Below are 20843 nucleotides of genomic sequence, written 5' to 3' on the forward strand. Positions count from 1 at the left end.
AAAAGTTTTGGTAATGGATGGAGATGATGGTAATGCAATATTACAAATGTAATTGAAATCACTAGATTGTACACACAAAATTGGTTAAAATGAGGAAAAACAATTAAAGCACAATGTCCTGAGGTTTTCAAGCAGTAGACTATTGGCTAACAATAACTTAGTGGTTTGGCATGAGAGATGGTCGGGGCTGTATGTAAATTGATATATCAAGACACATACAACACATAAGAAGTTGTTACCCACTTGACTCTCCACTAGGGTTGCCAGAAGAAATACAGGATGCCAAGCAAATTTGAACTTCAAATAATACAACGAATAATTGTTTGTATGTACCAACTATTTAACTGAGTGTACTGAATTTTTATTTGCTATATCTGGCAACTTTACTCCCCTAGAATTCACCTACAAAGACGCAATATGACTCTAAGTGACCTTCAGGAAGGCTGTGCAATTAATTTCTCAAATTGTGAGTAGTGGCTTTTCTAATGAGAAGCACTTCTTAGCTTCCCAAAACAGTTTTAAAGGCCAATATTTGTTGGATCAGAAAGGCATAAGAAAAGCTGAGTGGAAAGTCAGAAGATCTAAGATCCAGTCCTAGCAATGCCAGTAACCAGCCTTGTGTAACTTTTGGACAAGCCACCTAATGCTGTAGGCCTCTGTTTGCACATTAGATGGGTGGTGGAAAATATGTGGTTGCCTTTCTTTCTCAGAACTCACAACAGGCATTGCTCATCCATCACAACACTGTTTCCCGCAGGGAGTCCTTCCCAACACAGTGTTCCAGGCTACCGCCATTGATCAACAAGAGTCCAGCCACGAGACAAATCATCTTGCCTTTCCTGAATTAAAATAACCCCTAGGTTTCCCCCCAGCCTTAATGAAAATTTGGAATTTTGTGTCTTCTGTTTCAACTTTAAAGGGCAAAATCATGCTTTGTTTCACAACCTGTGATTAAAATCAAAATTTCACAGCTGTCTTCTGTTGCAGATTTGTTTACAAATTCAGAGCAGTAATGGGCACAGGTGTCCTGCTTTGACCAGGACTGGTAGGAGATGGGCGGCTCCAAGAGCTTTCAAAGGGCCTCAGTGGAGCACTTGGTAAATCCTAAGTCGGGCTCCCAACCATTGAACCTGATTCAACTACTCTCCATGTTTCTGCTTCTTTCTGCATCCAGGGGCTTTGCACACTCCCCGCTGGCCTCTCCACCTTCTGTGTGTCTTTTCCGCCTCATGGATTTTGCTTTCTCAAAATTTCAACCTCTCATGGCCTCTCATAGCGCAATGCTATTACATTCATGACATCTTTTTGGGGTCAGTGCCAACTACTCAATCACTACCTGATTCTCTCTTTGTTTCCTAGTCAAATATCCCAGAGTGAAGATCTGAGCTCTTGGCCAGCCCGTTTGCCAAGTGGCCACTGTGAGGACTCCTAGCTGAGACAGAAGCCCCCATTGCATCCAATAAGCTAAGGCAATAAAGACCTGATATAAAACATGATTGCCTAGGCTAAGCCCAGCAGCAGGAGATGTTGGCAGGCTTTTTCCTTTTCAAAAGGATTGGGATATGCAGCACCTCACAGGGCCCTTTAAAGGCCTAAATGCGATTAGGTGAAAATCTACTGTTTTAGGTGAGTTCCCCCACAAACAGACCCTAAGACAAAGATCTGAGTGTACTTGGTTTATTTGAGAGTTGCAAGAAACACCAATAGGGTAGTAGGGAAGTAACAGAAGGAAAGATAGCAGCCAGTAAGTGAAGTGGTGTTACTAAACAAACCACCACTGTGGCTGGCTGAAACTTATCCCAAAGGGAAGCTCAGGGAAGCAGGATAAAACACTACAGAACTAGCTTGTACCCCAAAGTGAGGAAGCTTAAAGACCAACCCCAAGAGTCATTGGTTAACGACTGCTCCCAGGGATAAGTTTCCAGCATTTTAGCTAGTTACTGCTGTTCTGGCAAAGGGGCTTTTCAAGCTTCTGGAAAAAGGTTTCAGGCACAGAGATTCAGATAAGCTGGGTGGAAATCTACCAAAGGACTCTGAATCTGTTAAGGGATAAAAGGCGGGGTATGGGAGGGGCATTTATTTGCAGCATCTGTTACAACACTTTGACAAACTCCAAATAAATGTCAGCTCCACGAGTGCAGAACTTTTATCTGTTTTGTTATTTCCTTAGCACATGAAACAGTGCCTGGCACAGAATAAATTCTCAATAAATATTGTGGAATAAATGAGTGAATGAGTGAGTGAATGAATGAATGACAGAAAATGCTACATAAATGAATGTCTCTATTATTCTTGGAGCAATTGTTCTTGATCCTTCATATTTGCTTTGCCCCTTACGGGAATGAAGAGGTAGTAGGATGGGAAAAGGGTAAAGGAGAACAGTTAGTGATAATAAAGGACCACCAGATAGTAGAAAAAAAAAATCTAGGCTTTAATACCAAGTCATTCTGCATCTCCACCATGACTTTGGCAAATCAGGGAAAATAGACATCTTTCTGCTACATACTTCTGAAGTTGTACTTTAATGATTTCTTTTCCATCGAGGTTGTCCTTCATATTTATTTTATCTAGATTTCTACAGTGCAAAATGATGGAGAGGAGTTACATTTGCCTTCTCTCCCAATTTCTGTGTCCCAAGGGTGACCCTGAGCCTACTCTTGATTAAAATACCCCCTCAGCCATGTGACAAATAGGGCTGCAGTAATAACTGTCCTGAGTAGACAATATTAACCCACCCACTGATGGGATTTGAGAGCAGCTTCCAAGTAATGCACTCCTCTCCTCTTAGAGAGTTCCAAGACAACGAGAAACACATACTGAAGTCAGATCTGAACAAAATGATTGATTTTCCTACTGGTAACACCAAATCAGAGAATGCAACTTGGAGTTGAGGCTGGAACAAGCTTTCCAATGGTGGCCCCAAGGTCTAGACCTTGGAGAACATTCGCCCTGCAGAACAGACACTTCTCTATTCTGCCTCAGAATGGACAGAGACCTGCCTCGCCCCAAGTAAAGTTCACAGAACCCAAGGGAGACCACACATGCACAGCCATCCTTTACACACACCCACTCCCACAAGGGACACCAAGACCAATGACTGCCAACCATTAACATCTCGTCATTCAGAGAAATGACTCCTCCATCTTCTGTTGGAAGGAGCCATCAAGAGGTAGAGATAAGTCATTGGGCATTTCAAGCCAAAACTTAAGCAAGTAGAAGCTGTTGGGTTTTTAGTGGAAAGAACCCAGGGAGAGAGGAAAAGCATCCTCCACCACCCCCACATCTCTAGGAGAAGAGCTGGTCTGAAAATACAACTTCCCATTAATTCTCAGTGAGTTACTAAGCAGATAGCTGCAAACAATAACTGGATTGGATCTGCTGAGGGGCCTGCTCTACAGTAAAGTGGTTTTCAATTTCTCTCCCCCTGTATTAGACAGTTGTTTATGTCAGGACATAAACCCTAAATTCTTCCATAACTGGGGGGCTAAACTTTCTATTCATTCCAATCTCACACTAAGATGGTCAGTAACGAACTCTGCACTGAGTACTTAACAAAAGCAGTTTTAGGCTGTCAAGAGCGAGGTTCTAATAAATCAGAAGGAAAATGGTTTCTTTGGAAATGCTTCTTCCTGGCTGAAACAAGGTTAAGAGTAATTTTTCTGTTGCTTCAAGATCTGCTTTGATGGCAGGAGAATGGAATGTGGCCAGTTTACTTTTTAAGGTACTGACCTCTAGTGGCCAGCAAAGATAATTACTGTACTTGAGAACGAACTTGAAGATTTATAAAATGTAAGAACGTGTGGGCTAGAAGTTTCAAAATCATCTTTCTCTACCTATTTCATGTTATAGAAGAGTAAACAAAGATTCATGAAACATAAGGAACCTATCGATGATGGTGAAGACAGAACTGAAACTAAGGTCTTCAGTATTTCTTTCAGTCCGGTCCCACCCATTGCTTGGCATATATTTAAAAGCCATTCCTTCTTATATGCTACAGTTAATAAACATTCAGAGAAAAAAATTACAACACTGCAGTTTCAGATGATCCTTCTGTGATTTATCACAAAATCTGATTGGACAAGTGTGGATGGAGGTTTCAACCCCTTCTAGATAGAAAATAACTGGAGGGAAAGGATTTTATCTTTTTCATCTTTAAATCATCAGTATTTTTGTGCCATGCATGCCACATAGAAAGTGTTGAATAAATGTCAGATGGATGGACAGACTTAGCTACAGATAAATTTTCACTTGAAATGAGACATCATCTAAAACCAAAACCTACTTGACTTGTTATCCTATTAGCAAATGGCAGATCGAAGAGTTGAGGCCAGCAGACCAGTCTTACACTAAAACTGATACTGCTAACCACTTGACCTACCAACCTCTACCTTCATAGACAAAGTTCCTAAATTGAGCAGAAGCAGCCACTCTGGCTGTCTGAATCAACACAGCTGATTCAAGAGTAGATTGTACTTTTCAGACTCTCAAATCATGACCTGATGAAGACTGTCATTCTTGTGTTGATTTGTTCTCCCGTCATTTAACAAATATTTATTGAGTTCTTGCTATATGCCAAGAACTTCCCCAAGAAATGAGGTCCCAGTGGGAAAAGCAAAAGGATGTCATGGCTATGCTAATGGTAAACACCAGGAGGATAAAGAAAGAAGAAGAAATCTTGTCAGTGATGATGGAGTCTCCTCTAGTGTTAGTAGGGACTTGAATTAGGAGATGCCCTGAAGGTATCAAGTATATATTAATATCTTGAAGAAAGTATGCCTTAAACCACAGAATCTCTTGGTAAAATTATCTACGTTGGCTGTGAAGGGGAAAAAATCTTCATATGGGAAGGGGCAAACCTCACAGCCTGCACCCACCCATTCTATTGTTCCTAGAATTCAGTTGCATTTTGGGGATTTTAGCAACCTTCCCAAATACCATAATTAAAGCCTCTGAAATTGTTTTTCTTCTTTTTATCCTTCTGTAACTCACCACAGGAGAGTTGAGATGATGTTGGGATAATTATAACATTTTACTGATATTTCAGAGGTAACAGAGAAGAATTGTAATACAGATACTTACTAAAATGTGGGAACAAGATATGATGGTACTTAGAACCCAGAGGCTCTAGTCCCCCCTGGCGAGGCTGTTCAGGCCCTGGTAGGACTGTCTTCCTGTCCAGCCCCAGGTGGGAAACATGTGTCAGTGTCCACCTTTCCCTACAAAGGCCCTTAGAGTCCAAGCCTAAGAGAGCAGAACGGTGCATCGTGGTGGGTGTCATTTGTCCTCTGCTCCAAAATCCACCTTTCAAATAGAACACAGGCAGTTTCCAATTTACAGATAGCATTTACTCCACAAATCTATTTGCAGCCCAGTTCTTTAGACCCTGCCAAACATTCCCAAAAACATCTACAGTGATTGAGATCAGAGGCAAGCCTAAGAAAGTTCTATGTATAACCTCATCCATCTAAGGATTTCAGAAACATAGCTTCCCAATTTGGCAGAGATCAGGAAACAAGTATGGATGCTTCTGCGTAATTCTTACCAATATATCCTCATCAAAATCCAAATCTCCCCAAGGATTCTGCATTAGGGGACAAATCACAGTTGCCTCTACATGTAGCTGGGACTACAGACAGAGAAGACATGAAATTCTTTACTTGGGATCAATAGAGAAACTGTTTCTAAATTGAATCTAATGAACTGTGCTTCCCAAGCATTTTTCAGCATTTCATGCATTTGAATAAAAGACATTACAATTTGTGGCATCATAGGATGGGAGAATATACTAGTTGAATCAGAGTGTCTTGGAAAGCAGAACTTAAATTTGTTTTATCAAGAGATATGATCAGTTGCTTCTCTGTCTAGTGAGCCCAGCAAGTCTCTTTGGATAAGATCATGTTTCAATTAAGGGTCAATTGAGCAACTTCTTTAGATTATGCAAATATAAGATAAGTGGACACACATTGCCCCAGGACATGAGACTATACAGGACTTTCTGTGGCCAGACTGAAATCCTTTTCCAAATGTTCCTTCTAGCCCTTGACAGGCATAAATGAATTTACAAAGAGGTAACAAACATCCTGAGAGGAAATGGATTTAGATACTAGCCCTTATCCTGCTAGATTTCAACAGCATTAGAACCTCTGTGACAAACTTGAATGGCCCATATTGATTTGATTATCCAAACCAGAATGACTGACACCATGGAGGGGAATGCAGAGTTGGAAAGGGGGCATTGTGGACCGTGGTGTAAAGCAAGACTTAGCAAGGCAGGGACAGTTACTGTGACAAGCATAGCTTGTGACTGTGGCCTAAAACCCTTCTAGATGCTGGAAAGAGTAACAGACCACAGCAGTGTAAACCCATAGTTGGGAAACCATAACTTTTTTTTAACATGGGCATTATCGATAGATTGGGCAAGATACTTGCTTACTGTATAGGGTCATCTTGTGAATTGTAGATGTTTAACAGCGTCTCTGGCCTCTACCTAGTAGATGCCAGTAGCATGCCCCCTAAATTGTTCCCAGACATGGCCAAATGTCCCCTTGGAGACAAAATTCCCACTGGTTGAGAGCCATTTGTCTAAAGGAGTATAACCTTAGAATCTTCAAAATGAAGCATCTGATATGAGTATCTGTGCCATCAGGCACATTAATGCAGCAGAGGGCAAAAATGCTTGGATTGCCTAAGAGTCATTTCCAGCAGTAGCTGTCTAGACTCTTCAAAGCTATCCTTTGAATCGAGTAAGCCCCTCAAGATTCAAGTACAACTCAAGGTGGAAATGTGGCTTTAAGTGCTAGACACTGGAAGTCTTGCTAATAAGGGCAAGCACGTTTTCAAGCAACTAATTAGAAAATGAAAGAATTGTGATGGTATTTGAATTCTAAGCTGGTAAGGCAGGTTATACCACTAGGTAGCTTAAGGGAATAGCTGGAGAGAAGAGAATATAAAAATTATAGGCAAATAGACTTTTGAACAAGAAAAGTCTGAGAATTCACTACTCACACTAGAGCAGTGGTTTTCTCTATTATGTATGAGTGTTTCCAGTTATCTTAAATATGAAGCAAATCTCTAAATAGAATGAATCTTATAGCATTTTATTCTCAATGGCTCAAACAGCTCTCTTAGGAAGTGAGAATGTTGTGAACTGAAGCAAATGAAAAGAAAGTGTTGCAATTCAAAACAGATTGAAAATCATACCACTGGAGGAAGAAAATTAAATGCCTTAGTCTCTACAAAACAAAATAGACCACATAAGGCAAAATATCTGAGTCAATAACTGTTTCTTCCTATTTACAATAGAAACATGAGGTTAAAATTAGTTGTGGTTCAAGTAATATTTTAGGGAGAGATGTATATGATTCAGTAAATTAGAAAACATAAATCAAAAGTTGAAGACTGTGGTTTTGTGAAACTTATAATTCAAAGGTGATTTCTCAACTTCCAGTTGAGTCTCATTTTAGTGATGTGTTTTCCCTGGGGACACATTTTTCTTTTATGGAGGATGAGTCAGCTACAATCAAACATATTATAAAATTCAAAGAACTGAGTAAGAATGACACATTCATCTAAAACTGAAATTGTATTCCATATGTCCACGTGTCAAAAGCATATTTTAGCCATGTATTGGCCTAAGTAACAAGCCATTGAGCTTTCTTCCAAAGAGAATATAACATACTATTCTCATCTCCAGTTTGACAATTTTTTCACATTTATTCCAATGTTCTAATGACCCTAAGAAGCTTCAAATGCAATATGCTTTAGTGACATTACTCTCGATGGCATTGAATGCATGCCCCTATATTGTAGAGATGCATATAAGAAGTCTGGGCTTCAGAGCCCCAAGTAAAAGTAAACGACTATGCTGCAGTCATTCATTCGTTCATTGATGAATGAACGGATGGATGGATGTATGCATTTAAATATGTGACTGCACCAGTTACTACTGCCGCATAACAAATTATCCCAAAATGTAGGGAGTTAAAACCATCCATTTTATTATGTCCATGGGATCCTGTGAGTCAGGAATTTGTACAGAGCACAGCCAAGATGGCTAATCTTTCCTCCAGAATGTCTGGAGACCCCACTGGGAAAACTTACACCTTGGAAGTTAATTCAACAACTGGGGTCTGGAATCATCCAAAGCCTTATTCACTCACATGCTGGGTGCCTTGGCTAGGAGGGCTCAAAGGCTGGAACACCTACACACAGTCTCCTGGTTGTGGTTTGGCTTCTTCACCACATGGTGGCCTCAAGGAAGTCAGCCTTCTCAGATGATGGCTCAAGACATCAAAATACAAATACTCTATTTACCAAGAAGATAGAAACTACACTATCTTTTATGACTCAGCCTCAGATGTTACCTAGTATCACTTCCACATACTCTACCGTTCAAAGCAGTTACAAGTCAACCCAGACCTGACGGGAGGAAAAATGAACCCTCTTCTTGATGAGAAGAACTGCGGTGAGGGTGGGTATCTTGTTTTAAACCACCACAGTAGCATGCCAAGATAGAGCGCAGGATGTTTATTATCAAGAATAGCCAAAGGAATTAGAGTTTAAAACTTAATAAAGGATACCTGGAAAATTTCATACAAATTAATTTGAAAACACAGAAAAATGGACCATTTCCTAAAACTATGACATATACCAAAACTAAATTAAGAAGAAATACAAAACTTGAATAGACTTAAAATGGAATGAGAGGTAAAAAATCTAGCTACAAAACTCCCCACCACCAGATCCAAACAGTTTTATAAAAAGATAATTTCATAAAACAGATAATGTTAACCTTACTTGAACTGTTACAGAAATGAAAGAGAGAGAGATTAGTCTGCTTTTTTTAATTTTAGAATATCCTTCATCTAAAATAAAACAAGAACAGTACAAGAAAGAAAAAAGGATAGACTGATCCTAGTTATGAAGAGAGATACAAAAAATTCTAATATTAGGAATTAAATCCAACGATCAATTTTTTAAAAATATTTTGTCCAAGTTGGATGTAACCCAGAATGCAAAAAGAGTTGGATATTAAAAAGCCTGTTTATATAATTTGCCACATTAATAGATTGAAGAACAAAAAATCATGCTTGATTATCTCAATTGATAAAGGGGGGCAAAGCCTATGATATGCGATTCAGCATTCATTCTTGATTAAAAACTCTTTAGCCACCTAAGAACCCGTAACCTAAAAAATGAGATTTTTGCCTTATGTCTTAAAATAAATCTGCTAGAGTCACGTATTTGTCTTACATAATTTTCACATGAAATGGTGCTTTGGAATAATGCTTTTCAACAGGTTCAGAACTTAATGAGTTGTAGAATTCTCATAAGCCGGTTTAGTGAAATTAAATATTATGAGATCACGTAGGTCATCACCAGAAGATTAATTAATCCAAGAGTAATGAACAAATCCTACCTGTATCACAGTTGACTAATTTGAGTAGATGATTTCTATCCTCTTAAAGTAAACATAGATTTGTTTTCATTTAACAAGCCTTACAGAATTCACTATACGCTAGAACTGTCCTAAGCACTTTACAAATATTTACTTAATAATCCTCAAGACGACTGTCTGGAGTAGTTACTGTTATTAACCTCATCTTGTGGACAAGGTAACTAAAACTTAAAGTGGTTGAGGAAGTTGGCCATGGTCCTTCAGCAAAAGATGCAGGTCTAACTTCTTTCTCTGTTCTCTCCTTCTGGAATTCTGTAGACACGTTGGACGTCCTCCGTTTCGCCTCTGTGATTTTTAGCCACTCTGTCCTATTATCCATCTTTCTGTGACACATTTTAATATTTTCAATCTTTCCTTTACATTATCAATTCTCTTTTCAGTTATCTCAATGCTTAACACATCCTTTGCTTTTTCGTTAACTTCATGACTATGTTATTTATTTCTAAATGTTCTAGCTGGTTCTTTTTTCAAATTCACCTGATCTTTTTGATAGTGTCATAAGCCTTTCATGTATTCAAGTCCACCTTTTATGTCCTTCAACATTTGGTCATTGTTCTTTTATGTTCTTTACTGATTGTGTGTTATCATAAGTTCTCAGATATCTAATCATGCCTCTGTTTTGTCTGCTGACTCTTGATTGTTTCTTCTGGTGGTGTCTAATTTTGGCTGATGAGCTCACCTTCAGCAAGGTTTAGCTGTGGATATCCTGAGCTGCCTACCTGAAGTTCTGTCACATCAGAAAAGTTTTGTGTGGGCTCCTTTTAAAATTTATCATGTGGGGGAGTGTGGCTAAATTATATAGGTAGCATAATTAAGGCATTTAAACTGAATGGTACTACCTAGTGGTTATAAACTCTGGAGAATATTTTTTCCCACCACGTGTAGAACACAAGCTGAATAGAAAAGTTTTCTTGTTGTTTCCTTGCATCTGTGCTAGAATATAGTTAGTCCCTTTCAATCTAAAGACTTACTCTTTCACTTCTGAGAGTTTTTCTTGTATTATTTCTTTGATAAGTGCTACCTTTCCATTCTCTTGGTTTTCTTTTTCTATAACTGCAGTTGTTGCATTTCCTACATTGAGCTCTGTTCATTTTCTCTGTAAGATTTTGCTGAAAGGGTAATAGGCTAGTTTTCTCATTAGAGAATCCTGAAATGACAGTATCTGGGTTTCATTCTTTGTGGCCATTTGGTTTCTCAAAAAAAAAGTTTTCCATTTTCTCCAGTTTTGTGATGCTGCATGAAGTGTTCAAGGACTATGATGTATACGGCCTAAACTCAAGTGTTCAGAAAATGGCTTGATCAACAGATTAGATAAAGACAGGTAGATAGATAGAATGATACCACAAATGTGGCAAGATATTAAAATTGGTGGAGCTGGGTATCTGGGGAGTAGGGGTATGTTGGAGTTCTCTGTATGGGGTTTGTATTATTTTTGTAGCTGCCCTATAAGTTTGAAAGTATTTCAAGAGAAAACATTTACAACAAAATAAAGCAAAATATTCTGAGACCTCTGTCCTATTCCTTTGAAGGAGTGGGGAACAACATTCTCAACATAAATCTTATTGCTGGTGCTGTGCCCAGCCTGGCTTCATATCCCAAGTGAAGAAGGGGAGCCTAAGTACTGTGAGATGGGCTGGGAAAGGGTGCTGACGGTCTAACCCATTCCCTGTACGATGTTTCAGCCCTGAGACATACCCTGCTTCTGCTGGCCCTGGGAACCTAAGATCAGCAAAGAAACCCCTGGTCTCCTCCAAGTAGCTGAAGACAAGGGGTGTGGGGAAGGAGATGCTCCTCCTCAGGATGTAAGGAGTAAGGGAGGGTCCTACAGGTCTAGACCCTCCAAATAAAGCCATTCAAATCTTCATGTGTTTTCAGCCCTCCACACCACCCTTTGTACCTGGAGCTCCAAATCCTGAGCCTCTGGAGTTCTGCAGAGTGGGTCAGCTCATTTCTTTGTTCTCATACCTACTAGGCTTCCATACACACACACACACACACACACACACACACACCACTTAAAGAGTAGAGTTGTTCATTTGGTCTGCTCACTCCATTACGCTTCCATCTGCTTCCCCTCTTCTCCCATTTTCTTCACTTTTTTGAGCCATAACACTTATATCTCTTTTCATTCATTTCACTGGGATTCATATTAAGCTGAGATAAATTAAGGCATTCAGTCTTCCGTGTTTAACCAGAAAAAACTCCAGTGCAATATTTACAGTTATCTTAAAGCACCTCCTTCCCCCGCCCCCCACCAAGGCAGCATTGCCCTTTAATGATTCCAAATTGCCCCACCCTGAAGTACTGCCTGTCTTTTCCCAGAAATGCCCACTGATCCCAGCAGAGAGCTCTCTGCCTGACTTAGTCTCTTGCTCTTCTCCTTATAAATTGTTTTCTCTTTGTTTTCCTGTAAGTTGTGCTCTTCTGCTCACAAGTATCTTTTATCCCACCCCTGGAAGTAACCTGTCACTTTAAAAGGAAAAAAAAAACAGGCACTGCAAGTGACCTTCCTTAGGAACGGGTTGCTAAGCGGGTGTTTTTGTTCTCAGACGCGGCTGCAGCTTCCAGGGGAACTCCCCAACACTCAGGCTTTCCCCTTGGATTCTTTTCGAAGATTCTCGTCATTCTCCACTTTCCTTTAATCCAAGAAAGCGGAATCTGCAAAGGGCCTTTCGAAAGTTTCTTAAGGTAAATCAGTTCTTAATGGGACACGGCTGCGGCAATGCCATTCCTGTTTTCAGTTACCGGCTTGGAGTCCAGCTCTCCCTAGGTACCCTGAGAGTGGTTTAATGAATTATAAATATGGGGTTTCTCATGGTTATTATTTGCTTTCTTTACCTTCCGCAATGGGGCTGTGGAGCATTCCTTGGGCTGCTTTGATTTGAGCTGCTGCTTGGTGTCTGGTTTGCAGGAAATGTTTCAGTCCAGCTAATCACAGCCCGAGGGAGAGTCCCAGGCCGTCTTCCTTCCCAGGATTTCCACGCCATCCTGTGGCAAGCCCGTCTCCCAGAAACATTTGCTGCCTGTTGCAGTTCTGGGGCTTTTTGTTTGAATTGGTGCGAGTGGATAAGTACTTACTAGTTTCTGCAAGCTTCCCTTCTCTTTTCTTGATACTAGATGGAAAAGGCTGTGAACCACAGAGCTGAGGATCATGGGTCTTTCCAAAAGATCTGGAGAAAATCCACTGGCTGTAATTTAAATTATTTCCCTCAATTGCAAAGAGGTGCTGTGAAAGCTATTAAAGCCTAATGGAAAATATATGCATGTTATTAGACTTCCATATAACATTTTCTGCAAATGTATTCAACACCAGATGAAGTATCTCTCTATATGTATCTCTTGGAGTTCATTCAAAGAGCCATTCTTTCCAACATTTACTGAGCATCAAAAATGGGCTAGGCAATATGCGTATGGTCAGAGTGTCAGTGAAGCAGACCAGGTCTAAAGCTCAGAAGACAGACTGGGATGTCTTCTGCTGGGAAGACAGACCCATAAACAGATAATAACAGCACAATGAGCTAAATGCCAGAAGAGATTTGTAGAAGGGCTAAACCGCTTAGAACACAGCAGGGTTACTTCCTGGGAGGTGTTGCCTGCCCTCAACACATGGAGATGCATTGAGAATCTCTCATATAATGCAGCTCAAATATGGCATTTCTATCTACACTTCAAGGGCAATATGTTTTGTATCAAGCTGCTTAAATGATTCTCTAAAGCTATTTGACACTAACCGTATACTAAGAAAAGCTGTGGCTGGGATGACTTGTAGAATTAAAAAATGAATTCAAAAAGTGTGTGTTGGCATCTCCCCAGGGTTCCAGGACCCAGGCTCTAACTGAATGGGACAGGAAATGCCTGGCGCTAGACAGAGTTGATGCGAGGGCAGGCGAAGGCCCCAGAAGCATCATAAATGGAAACAAAAGAAATTGCCTCGGGCCTCGCAGATTTATATATGGGTTATTGGAGCCAGAGAGTTGAAGGGAGAACCAAAAATGGCAAAGGGGGCCTCAAACATCACCTAACGTGATGTTATGACTCCTCTTTTTTTCCTTTCCTACGCTTTCTTATACTTCCCCCCTGAACCTACCATCACCTTTTCTTAGTGATAAAAGCTATTATTAAGGAAAACTTGGTTCATACGAGGCATTTCACTGCTCAGATTCTGTCACATTCACTCCTTAAGGTAGGAATGATTATTGCAGATTTTCAGATGAAGAAATGTGAAGATTTTCAGAGAAGCAAAGGTGTCGCTCCAGACTCCCACAGCTAACAGAGCTGAGAGTTGAACCCAGGTTCAAATAATTTTTTGCAGAGACCTCCCTCCCTCTGCATAAACCCACATCCTAACAGTTCTGGAGCATGACTCACAGATACTAAACTTTCAGCAATCAGTGCCACTTTCATATGCTTTGGCTGCTCTTCCCAGCATCCTGTAGAATTTGTCACAGGGTCCCCTGGACAGTTACTCTGATTCCTTAATGACCCTCAGGGATAGTCCCTTTGTTCAGATGAAGGTGTCAGGACTTTGATTTTGTGTGCTGAGCACAATTAAACATTGACCTAAAGTGGCCAGAGCCCTTTGCTGTTGGTGCAATGTTTTGCAGCTTCGAAGTGGAAATACTTGAACTTGAGAAACAAGGATACAACGTGTCCAGAAGAGTGTGCATGTTACTGATATCACTGCAAAAGCAACAATTAAATAGCATAGGAGAGTTGTTAAGTAGAGTGGAGGAAGGCTTTGGAATCAGAGTCCTGGGATCAAATTCTGAATGTGATATTCGATAACTCTATTTATGGGCAAATCACTTAACCCATCAGAGCCTCAGTTTCCTCACATGTAGACTGGGATGCAAAGTACTAACCTATGTGCTAGAGATAACATATGCCTAGGGACAGCGTGACATAAGTCTGGAATACATCTTGGTTCCTAATTTAATGTTACCAGCAGGAATATATTAAGTGCTCAAAGCATATTGTAATGACAACTTATACAATAAAGTTGGCAGTATTGATTTGTCTTTTCTTAGCCACAATGTTCTTAAGAAAAATAAATTTTGGTGTCATTCGATGTCCTTAGAAATTCATTCAAAGGTAATGATCAGGAAAAAATGAGATAAAAATTGACCCAGGGGCAGTGCGATGGTGGCTCAGCGGCAGAATTCTGGCCTGCCAGGCTGGAAACCCAGGTTCAATCCCTGGTGCCTGCCTATGCAAAAAAAAAAAAAGAAAAAGATATTGACCCAGACGTTTTTCATTTTTTACTTCTATTTCTTTCACATACAAAATATACATTTTTTTCATTTATAAAGAAGAAACTTTTCCTATGAAAAAATATTTCATAGGGTTGTTTTCCCAGTCATAATTACCCAAGTTATTTATCACAGGGCTTTTGTGTCCTCTGGCATTTAATTTTCATTACTCATCCCCTAGTTTTCTCTAAATTACCTCCTCACCCCTTTATTTCCTTAACTGCTTTTATCATTTCCCTTTCTCTGTTTTTTGTATCTTGCGAGTTCTCGAGGGATGATAACAGAATTTCAGATACATTTTCCTTTGACACATGAACTCCCCAGTAGGGGCAGTGAACCCCTAAGTGCTTCTGAGATGAGCGGTTTAAATGACCCAGTGAGAACTCAGATCCCATGGGTAAGAAGAAAGGGCCTGTGATTTGCCAGCTCTGTGTTTCCCTGCGTGTCCTCTCATCTAATCTTCACAGAAACCCGGAGAGGAAAATGAGATTTCAACTGGTTCCAGTATGTGGCCATGGCACACAGCCACTAAGTAATAATCTATGCATTCATTTCTGAGTGCTTACTGTGTACCATCAATCTAGACTGTGAACAAAATAATGCCCTGCCCTCTTGTGTCTCATATTCTAATGGAGATGGGCAGATAATAAACACACAAATGTATCTGTGGAGTGGTAGTAACTACTATGAAAAAGAAGTAATTGTACAGAAGTTAGGCCATGTGGAGGGGGTGAGTAGAGGTTATACTGTCTTGCTAGTGGGTCAGGGAAGACCTCCCTGATAAAATGAAATATAAGCAGAGACTTGAAGGATCTAAGTGACAGAGCCATGCAGCTACCTGAAGAAAGAGAGTTCTAAGTAGAGAGAATGGCACATGCAAGGACCCTGTGGTTAGAGGATTCAAATGCAGATCAGGGAGAGCCTTGTAAATCATTGAAGGATTTTTTATTTTACTCTGTGTAAGAAAGGAAAGTCATTGGAAGATTTTGAGCAGAGGAGGGACACAATCTCCTTAAATTGTAGAAAGATGCACTGTGGCTTCTATGTACAAAATAGCCGATAAATGAGGAAGGTGGGAAACGGAGAAGTTAGCAGGTCCTTGTGAGATGATAGTGCTTGATTAAGATGATAATAGTGGAGGTCTTGAGAATTGGTTGGATTCCAACTATAATTTGAAGGCAAAGCTGGCCAGATTTCTGAGCAACTGGATGGGATGTGCCATGTAGTCAGAGAGGAGTCAAGAATGACTCTGAGGTTTCTGGCCTGAGCAAAACAGAGTTCTGTTTATTACAACAAGACAGGTTGCAGGAGAAGCAGGAGAAACAGAGGCAGGGAGTTTTGTTTAGGGCATATTAAGCCAAATGAAGATGACCATCATACAGTTGATAAGACTGGAGTTCCTGGGAGACATGGGGCCCCGGGTGTAAATTGGGAAGTGTTTTCATTTCCAACCTGCTAAAACAAACATCATACAACGGGATGGCTTCAACAATGGGAATTTATTGGCTTATTAGTTTTGAGTCTAGGAGAAATCCAAAACTGAGGTCCCAGTGAGGCAGTGCTTTCTCCCTGAAGACTGTGGCATTCTGGGGCTGGCTGCCTGAGATCCTTAGAAGTCCTTGGCTTTTCCATCACATGTCAAGGCACGTGGCAGCCTCTTTTCCTTTCTCTCCTGGGTTCCACTGAGTCCTAGCTCCCAACTGCTCCCCATGGCTTCTCTCTGTGTGGCCTTCTCTATGAAGGCCTCCAGAATTAGGGTTAAGACCCATCCTACTTCAGCTGGACCACACCTTATCTGAAGTAACCTCGTTCAAAGGTCCTATTTGCAATGGGTTTACACCCACAGGAATGGGTTAAGCTTAAGAACATGTTTTTTTTTTCTGGGGCACAAAACTATCAGCATATGGATGATATTTAAAGCCAAGAGACAGGAAGTGTTCAGGCAGGAATGGGAGGCAAGGCTGTGCCCTGAGGCTCCCACACGTGATGGTGGTGGGTGGTGGGTGAGGAGAGAACAGCAAAGGAGCCCTGTGGGTAGGAGCAGCCAGTGGGTAGGAGGAAACCCGGGAGAGAATGTGTCCTGGATGCCTAATAAAGAAAGTATTTCAAGAAGAGAGAGATCAATTACGCTAAATGCCACTCATGAGTCAAATAAGATGAGAACTGTGACTTGATCATTGACTGCAGCCATGGATAGGTCACTAGAGACCCTTGTAAGGGAAATTTCAGGAGGGGTGGGCCCAAAAGGCATATTGGGAAAAAAGGGTATGTGTTTTGAGAAGTTTCTCTGTACAGGATAGAAACCTTGGGCAATTGCTGGAAAGAGAAGTAAAGTCAAGAAGACTTTCTTTAAGGAAGGGAAAATTATAGAACTTTTTACACTGATGGAAAAGAGATAGCAGAGAGGGAAGAAATCATGATCCAGATGAAATGGGGGAATTGCCAGGGGCAATGTCCTGGAGGATGGGAGATGATGGGGTGCCATGACTGAAGAGGTGCTGGCCTAGCTCAGGGTAGGGACAGTTCACAGTAGTGAGTGGAGGCAGAGGGGTGGTAGGATGCAGTGGGTGGGTGGATGGGGAGGTGGGAGTTGTTAGAGCCCTCTCTGGTTTCATCCATTTGCTCAGTTGAATGGAAAGCAAGGTCATGAGAAGATGTTGGGGGTGAGGGGAAGGGTAGAGGTTCTAGGGGACAGGTGAAGCTGTGAAATAGTCCATCAGGAGCTGGGACCCCAACCAAGGTCATGTAACTACAAGGACAAAACTCTTTCCATGCCCCAACCTGCTAAGCAGTAAAGCCAGGCTACTGGGGAGAGAGGGATCTGATATCCTTCCTTTTGTAGTTGTGTTCATTTCCACCAAACTGGGGGTCTGCAAGGATATCTCCTTTATAAATGCAAAGTCAGATCAACTCAAGCACTTCACTAACCATCCAGGATGCCATCATATTGATCAATAGCAAGAAAAGGAATGTTTCATTGATTTCAAAATGTCTGACTTCTCCATTGTTCTTTGCCCATCAGGGATCCATCCTAGCCAAAATGAATCCCAATGAAGAAAAAGTAAACATCATTACAGAGGTAAGTGGTTGCTCAGATACCCATGTGAGATTGTGAGATTTGCCTGTGTGTACCCACTCCTGCCATACATGTATGAGAGGGAGAAAGTCAGGCCAGCAACAAGCATTAATATTGCATGCCTACTGCATGCAGAGAGTGCCCTATTAGGCACATGGTAGAGAAGGGCAGCAGATAGTATAGGAAATACAGCCTGCAGGCATTCGGGGTCTTACCTCCTATCTAGATGCACTGAAGCGTCTTTGTTATCATTTCATGAATTCTGACAAAGAGCAATTCTTTAGAAATCAATGTGCAGAATGAAAGTAACAACCGAAGACTATACTAGCTAATAAAATCCTTTGGCCAGTTTCTATCTCACGGAGTCCTGCAATTTCTGACCCATTGTGCATAAAAAGAAAAAAATATCACTAAAGCACTGTCCAGACCAGAAAAGGCGGACAGTCCATAGTTGTCAGACTGTATAGCACCCAGCAGAGATAAATGTATGCCTTTCAATCCTTGCTTATGGCCTTGGGACCACAGAGGTGGAAAGGAGGCATGCTGTTTTCAATATAGTATTATAAAAAGCCAAAATAGGAATTCATTACCCAGATAAAACCAAGCAGGATAAACTTAAGATCTCAAGCACCTAGAAACCACATAAATCTACATTTGCTTATTTACTCATGCAAAAAAATATATATTTATTGTGCCAGATATTGCTCTAAAATCCTTGGAGATACAGCAGACAAAACCTTCTGCTCTCATGGGGTTTACATTCTGCGTTTCTTTTTTGAAGTTCTACTTGGTGATTGCCATTATTGAGGATCAAATCACTTATTGGAAAGCAAAAAAATGGCCCCCAATTCCTCACAGGTCCATTCTAGACAATAAGAACTTAGAATTGAACTAAGAACCACACTTGAGCCTCCATATTATTATCATTTTATAATCTAACTTGGGGAATTCCAGAGCTAAGAATTCTGAGCCCAGAAGAGAGAGGCCAGAGTGAGGATGGGGCTTCTTCTCAGAGGATGGGCCAGAGAGAGAGCAGGTCACACAGGCCAAGGCAATGTCCACACCAGGTCCATTCCCTAGTTCAGGGCCCCGGTTGCTCCTGCCTAACTGAAGGGCACGTCTTTTCAATCCCATACGGCTAAGGGGAGTGGTATATACTCTGGCCTAGTCCTGCAACCTGCATGACTTTTCTCTGAAATCTTCTATCATATTGTTAAAACCCACATGACATCTGCTTTGGGTCTCAAGTTTAATATAAAAACAAACCTTCCCCGCATTTATTAATAAAATTATATGGTAAGAATGTGGGTAAGAATGTTTGTGTTTGTATGTTTTTTAAAAAATAAAATAAAATAAAATTGGTGTACCAGGGAGAGATATTGGGCTTCTCGCACAACTTCTTGTAGACCCAGAGGTGTGTGGGCTCCGTTTGAAAATCTCTGACTAGGAGACTTTACAGCTTTAAAACTTCGGAGCTTTCAGCTCTAACATTTTTTGACTAAAACTTTAGAAAGCATAACATGGATAAAAGAAAGTGGAGTTTGCCCTGTAAAAGGACCAACCTTTTCAAAAAGATGTGCTAAATTCCCTATAAATCAAAACTTCTGTGGGAATTTAATTATCTGTCTTTATTACTCCTCACCTGGTAGTAAGGCTGGGAGCAGAGACTTGAAGACCCATATCTGGTCCTGATGCAGTCTTCTGTGCCAAGGTCCTTCCATCAGAAAGTATATTCTGGTCCCCTCATTAGGTTGTGACTTTTGAGGGCAAAAGATATGTTGTCTTCATCTCTTGGCACCAAGGCTCAGAATTCAGCAGGTGCCCAATAAGTGCTTTATGAAATAAACGAGAACCTGGAGCCCTAGCATCATCTCATTTTTAATATCTCAGTTTGGATTCAACTTTTCAAGAACATGTCTATGTTGAGAAGGGCAGACGGCAGTGGCTGTTTAAATCACATTACAGTACACTCAATTGGAGGCATTGGAACACAGGGTCAAGGCGGCAATTTTAATTTTAGTATCTGTAAACCACACCTCCCTTTCTTTCTTAAGAGTCTTTCTCAGCTTACACACAAACATACAGCACAAGGTGTCTAACTCTCCCACTTGCATTTTCACAAAGGAGTTCCTTGAAAATGATGAGGATGCCCACGTGGGAAGTAAAAAGAAGAACTCGAAGGTGCAAAGACAGAAAAGGATGAGACAGGTAGGGAGCGACAAGAAGCTTGCATCTGGCTGCGGACTGGGCCCTTGCTTAGCAGCCAGCCTGCACCCATGGGGGATGAGCACGGAATCCACCAAAGGAAGCATCCCTCAGGCGGGGGCTGACTGACGGCAGAGGTGAGGGTGCGAGGTTTGGGGGTTCATGCATGACTCTCACAATCAGGCATTTTTTCCCAGAGGTCTTGCCAGGCTTTGGAGAGAGAAGTCTAGAAATGATGGTGGGAGCTGGCCTTGGCGTTGCCACTGATGGTCATGAGCTGGCACAGGCAGTAGATGGCAGTGCAGGATAACAGATCTTGGGGAATTTGCTTTTTCTCCAATCCCAAGGCCCATTCCCCCGCTGGCTGCTCCTCTCCCCTCTCGCCATTCCTCTCCTTGGCTGCGAGCTTCCCCTTGCAAGGTAAAACTCTTCAGGATAAAGGAATCCCCTTGGTCTTGAGTGGCACTCTGAGAAGGGAGGCCGCTGAGACCTTGGAGAAGGGCGATTTGCTTGGAATACTCAGGAAGGCAGCAGGAAAAAGGGAGGAAAGGGGAGGGGAGGGGAGGGAGCGCCATTTTGAGTCAGCAGACAGGGATGGGGCTGCCGGGAGAGGAGGGGCCCAGGAGGCGGGCAGAGGACCGGGAGAGCCCAAGGCTGGGAAGAAACTCCCCCTCAACCCCCCTTCACCCACTGTACCCCGGATGGGGGACACTGGGCAGAAGAGCCGCCCTCTGCCTTCCCTGCAGCCTGGATGGGGTGAATCTGCCTGTGACCAGGGCAGGGCCACCGGGGCGGGGGAGTTGCTGTCCAGCCACGTGGGCGGAGGCTCTAAGGTCTGCCCTCCGGAGAAGGGGAA

General features: G+C 41.6%; 1 protein-coding gene across 5 annotated transcripts in view; it reads left to right on the plus strand.

Annotated features, from left to right (window-relative positions):
* The window catches only part of CC2D2A (coiled-coil and C2 domain containing 2A), a 268775-nt gene that overhangs the window by 108366 nt on the left and 139566 nt on the right, over positions 1-20843 (plus strand). For 3 of the 5 annotated variants that reach the window (XR_013165772.1, XM_077136433.1, XM_077136435.1), the window contains exons 2-4: positions 12007-12145; positions 17729-17785; positions 19907-19990. Coding sequence is in view for 3 of the 5 variants with exons in the window: in XM_077136433.1 (XP_076992548.1) it covers positions 17747-17785; positions 19907-19990 (123 nt within the window). In the remaining 2 variants the exon portion in view is untranslated. Of the gene's footprint in view, positions 1-12006; positions 12146-17728; positions 17786-19906; positions 19991-20034; positions 20408-20843 lie in introns of those variants that run through there. The other 2 variants (XM_077136434.1, XM_077136436.1) reach the window with 2 other exon arrangements.

Source organism: Tamandua tetradactyla, chromosome 19 (assembly GCF_023851605.1).
Source record: "Tamandua tetradactyla isolate mTamTet1 chromosome 19, mTamTet1.pri, whole genome shotgun sequence".
Lineage (NCBI taxonomy): Eukaryota > Metazoa > Chordata > Mammalia > Pilosa > Myrmecophagidae > Tamandua > Tamandua tetradactyla.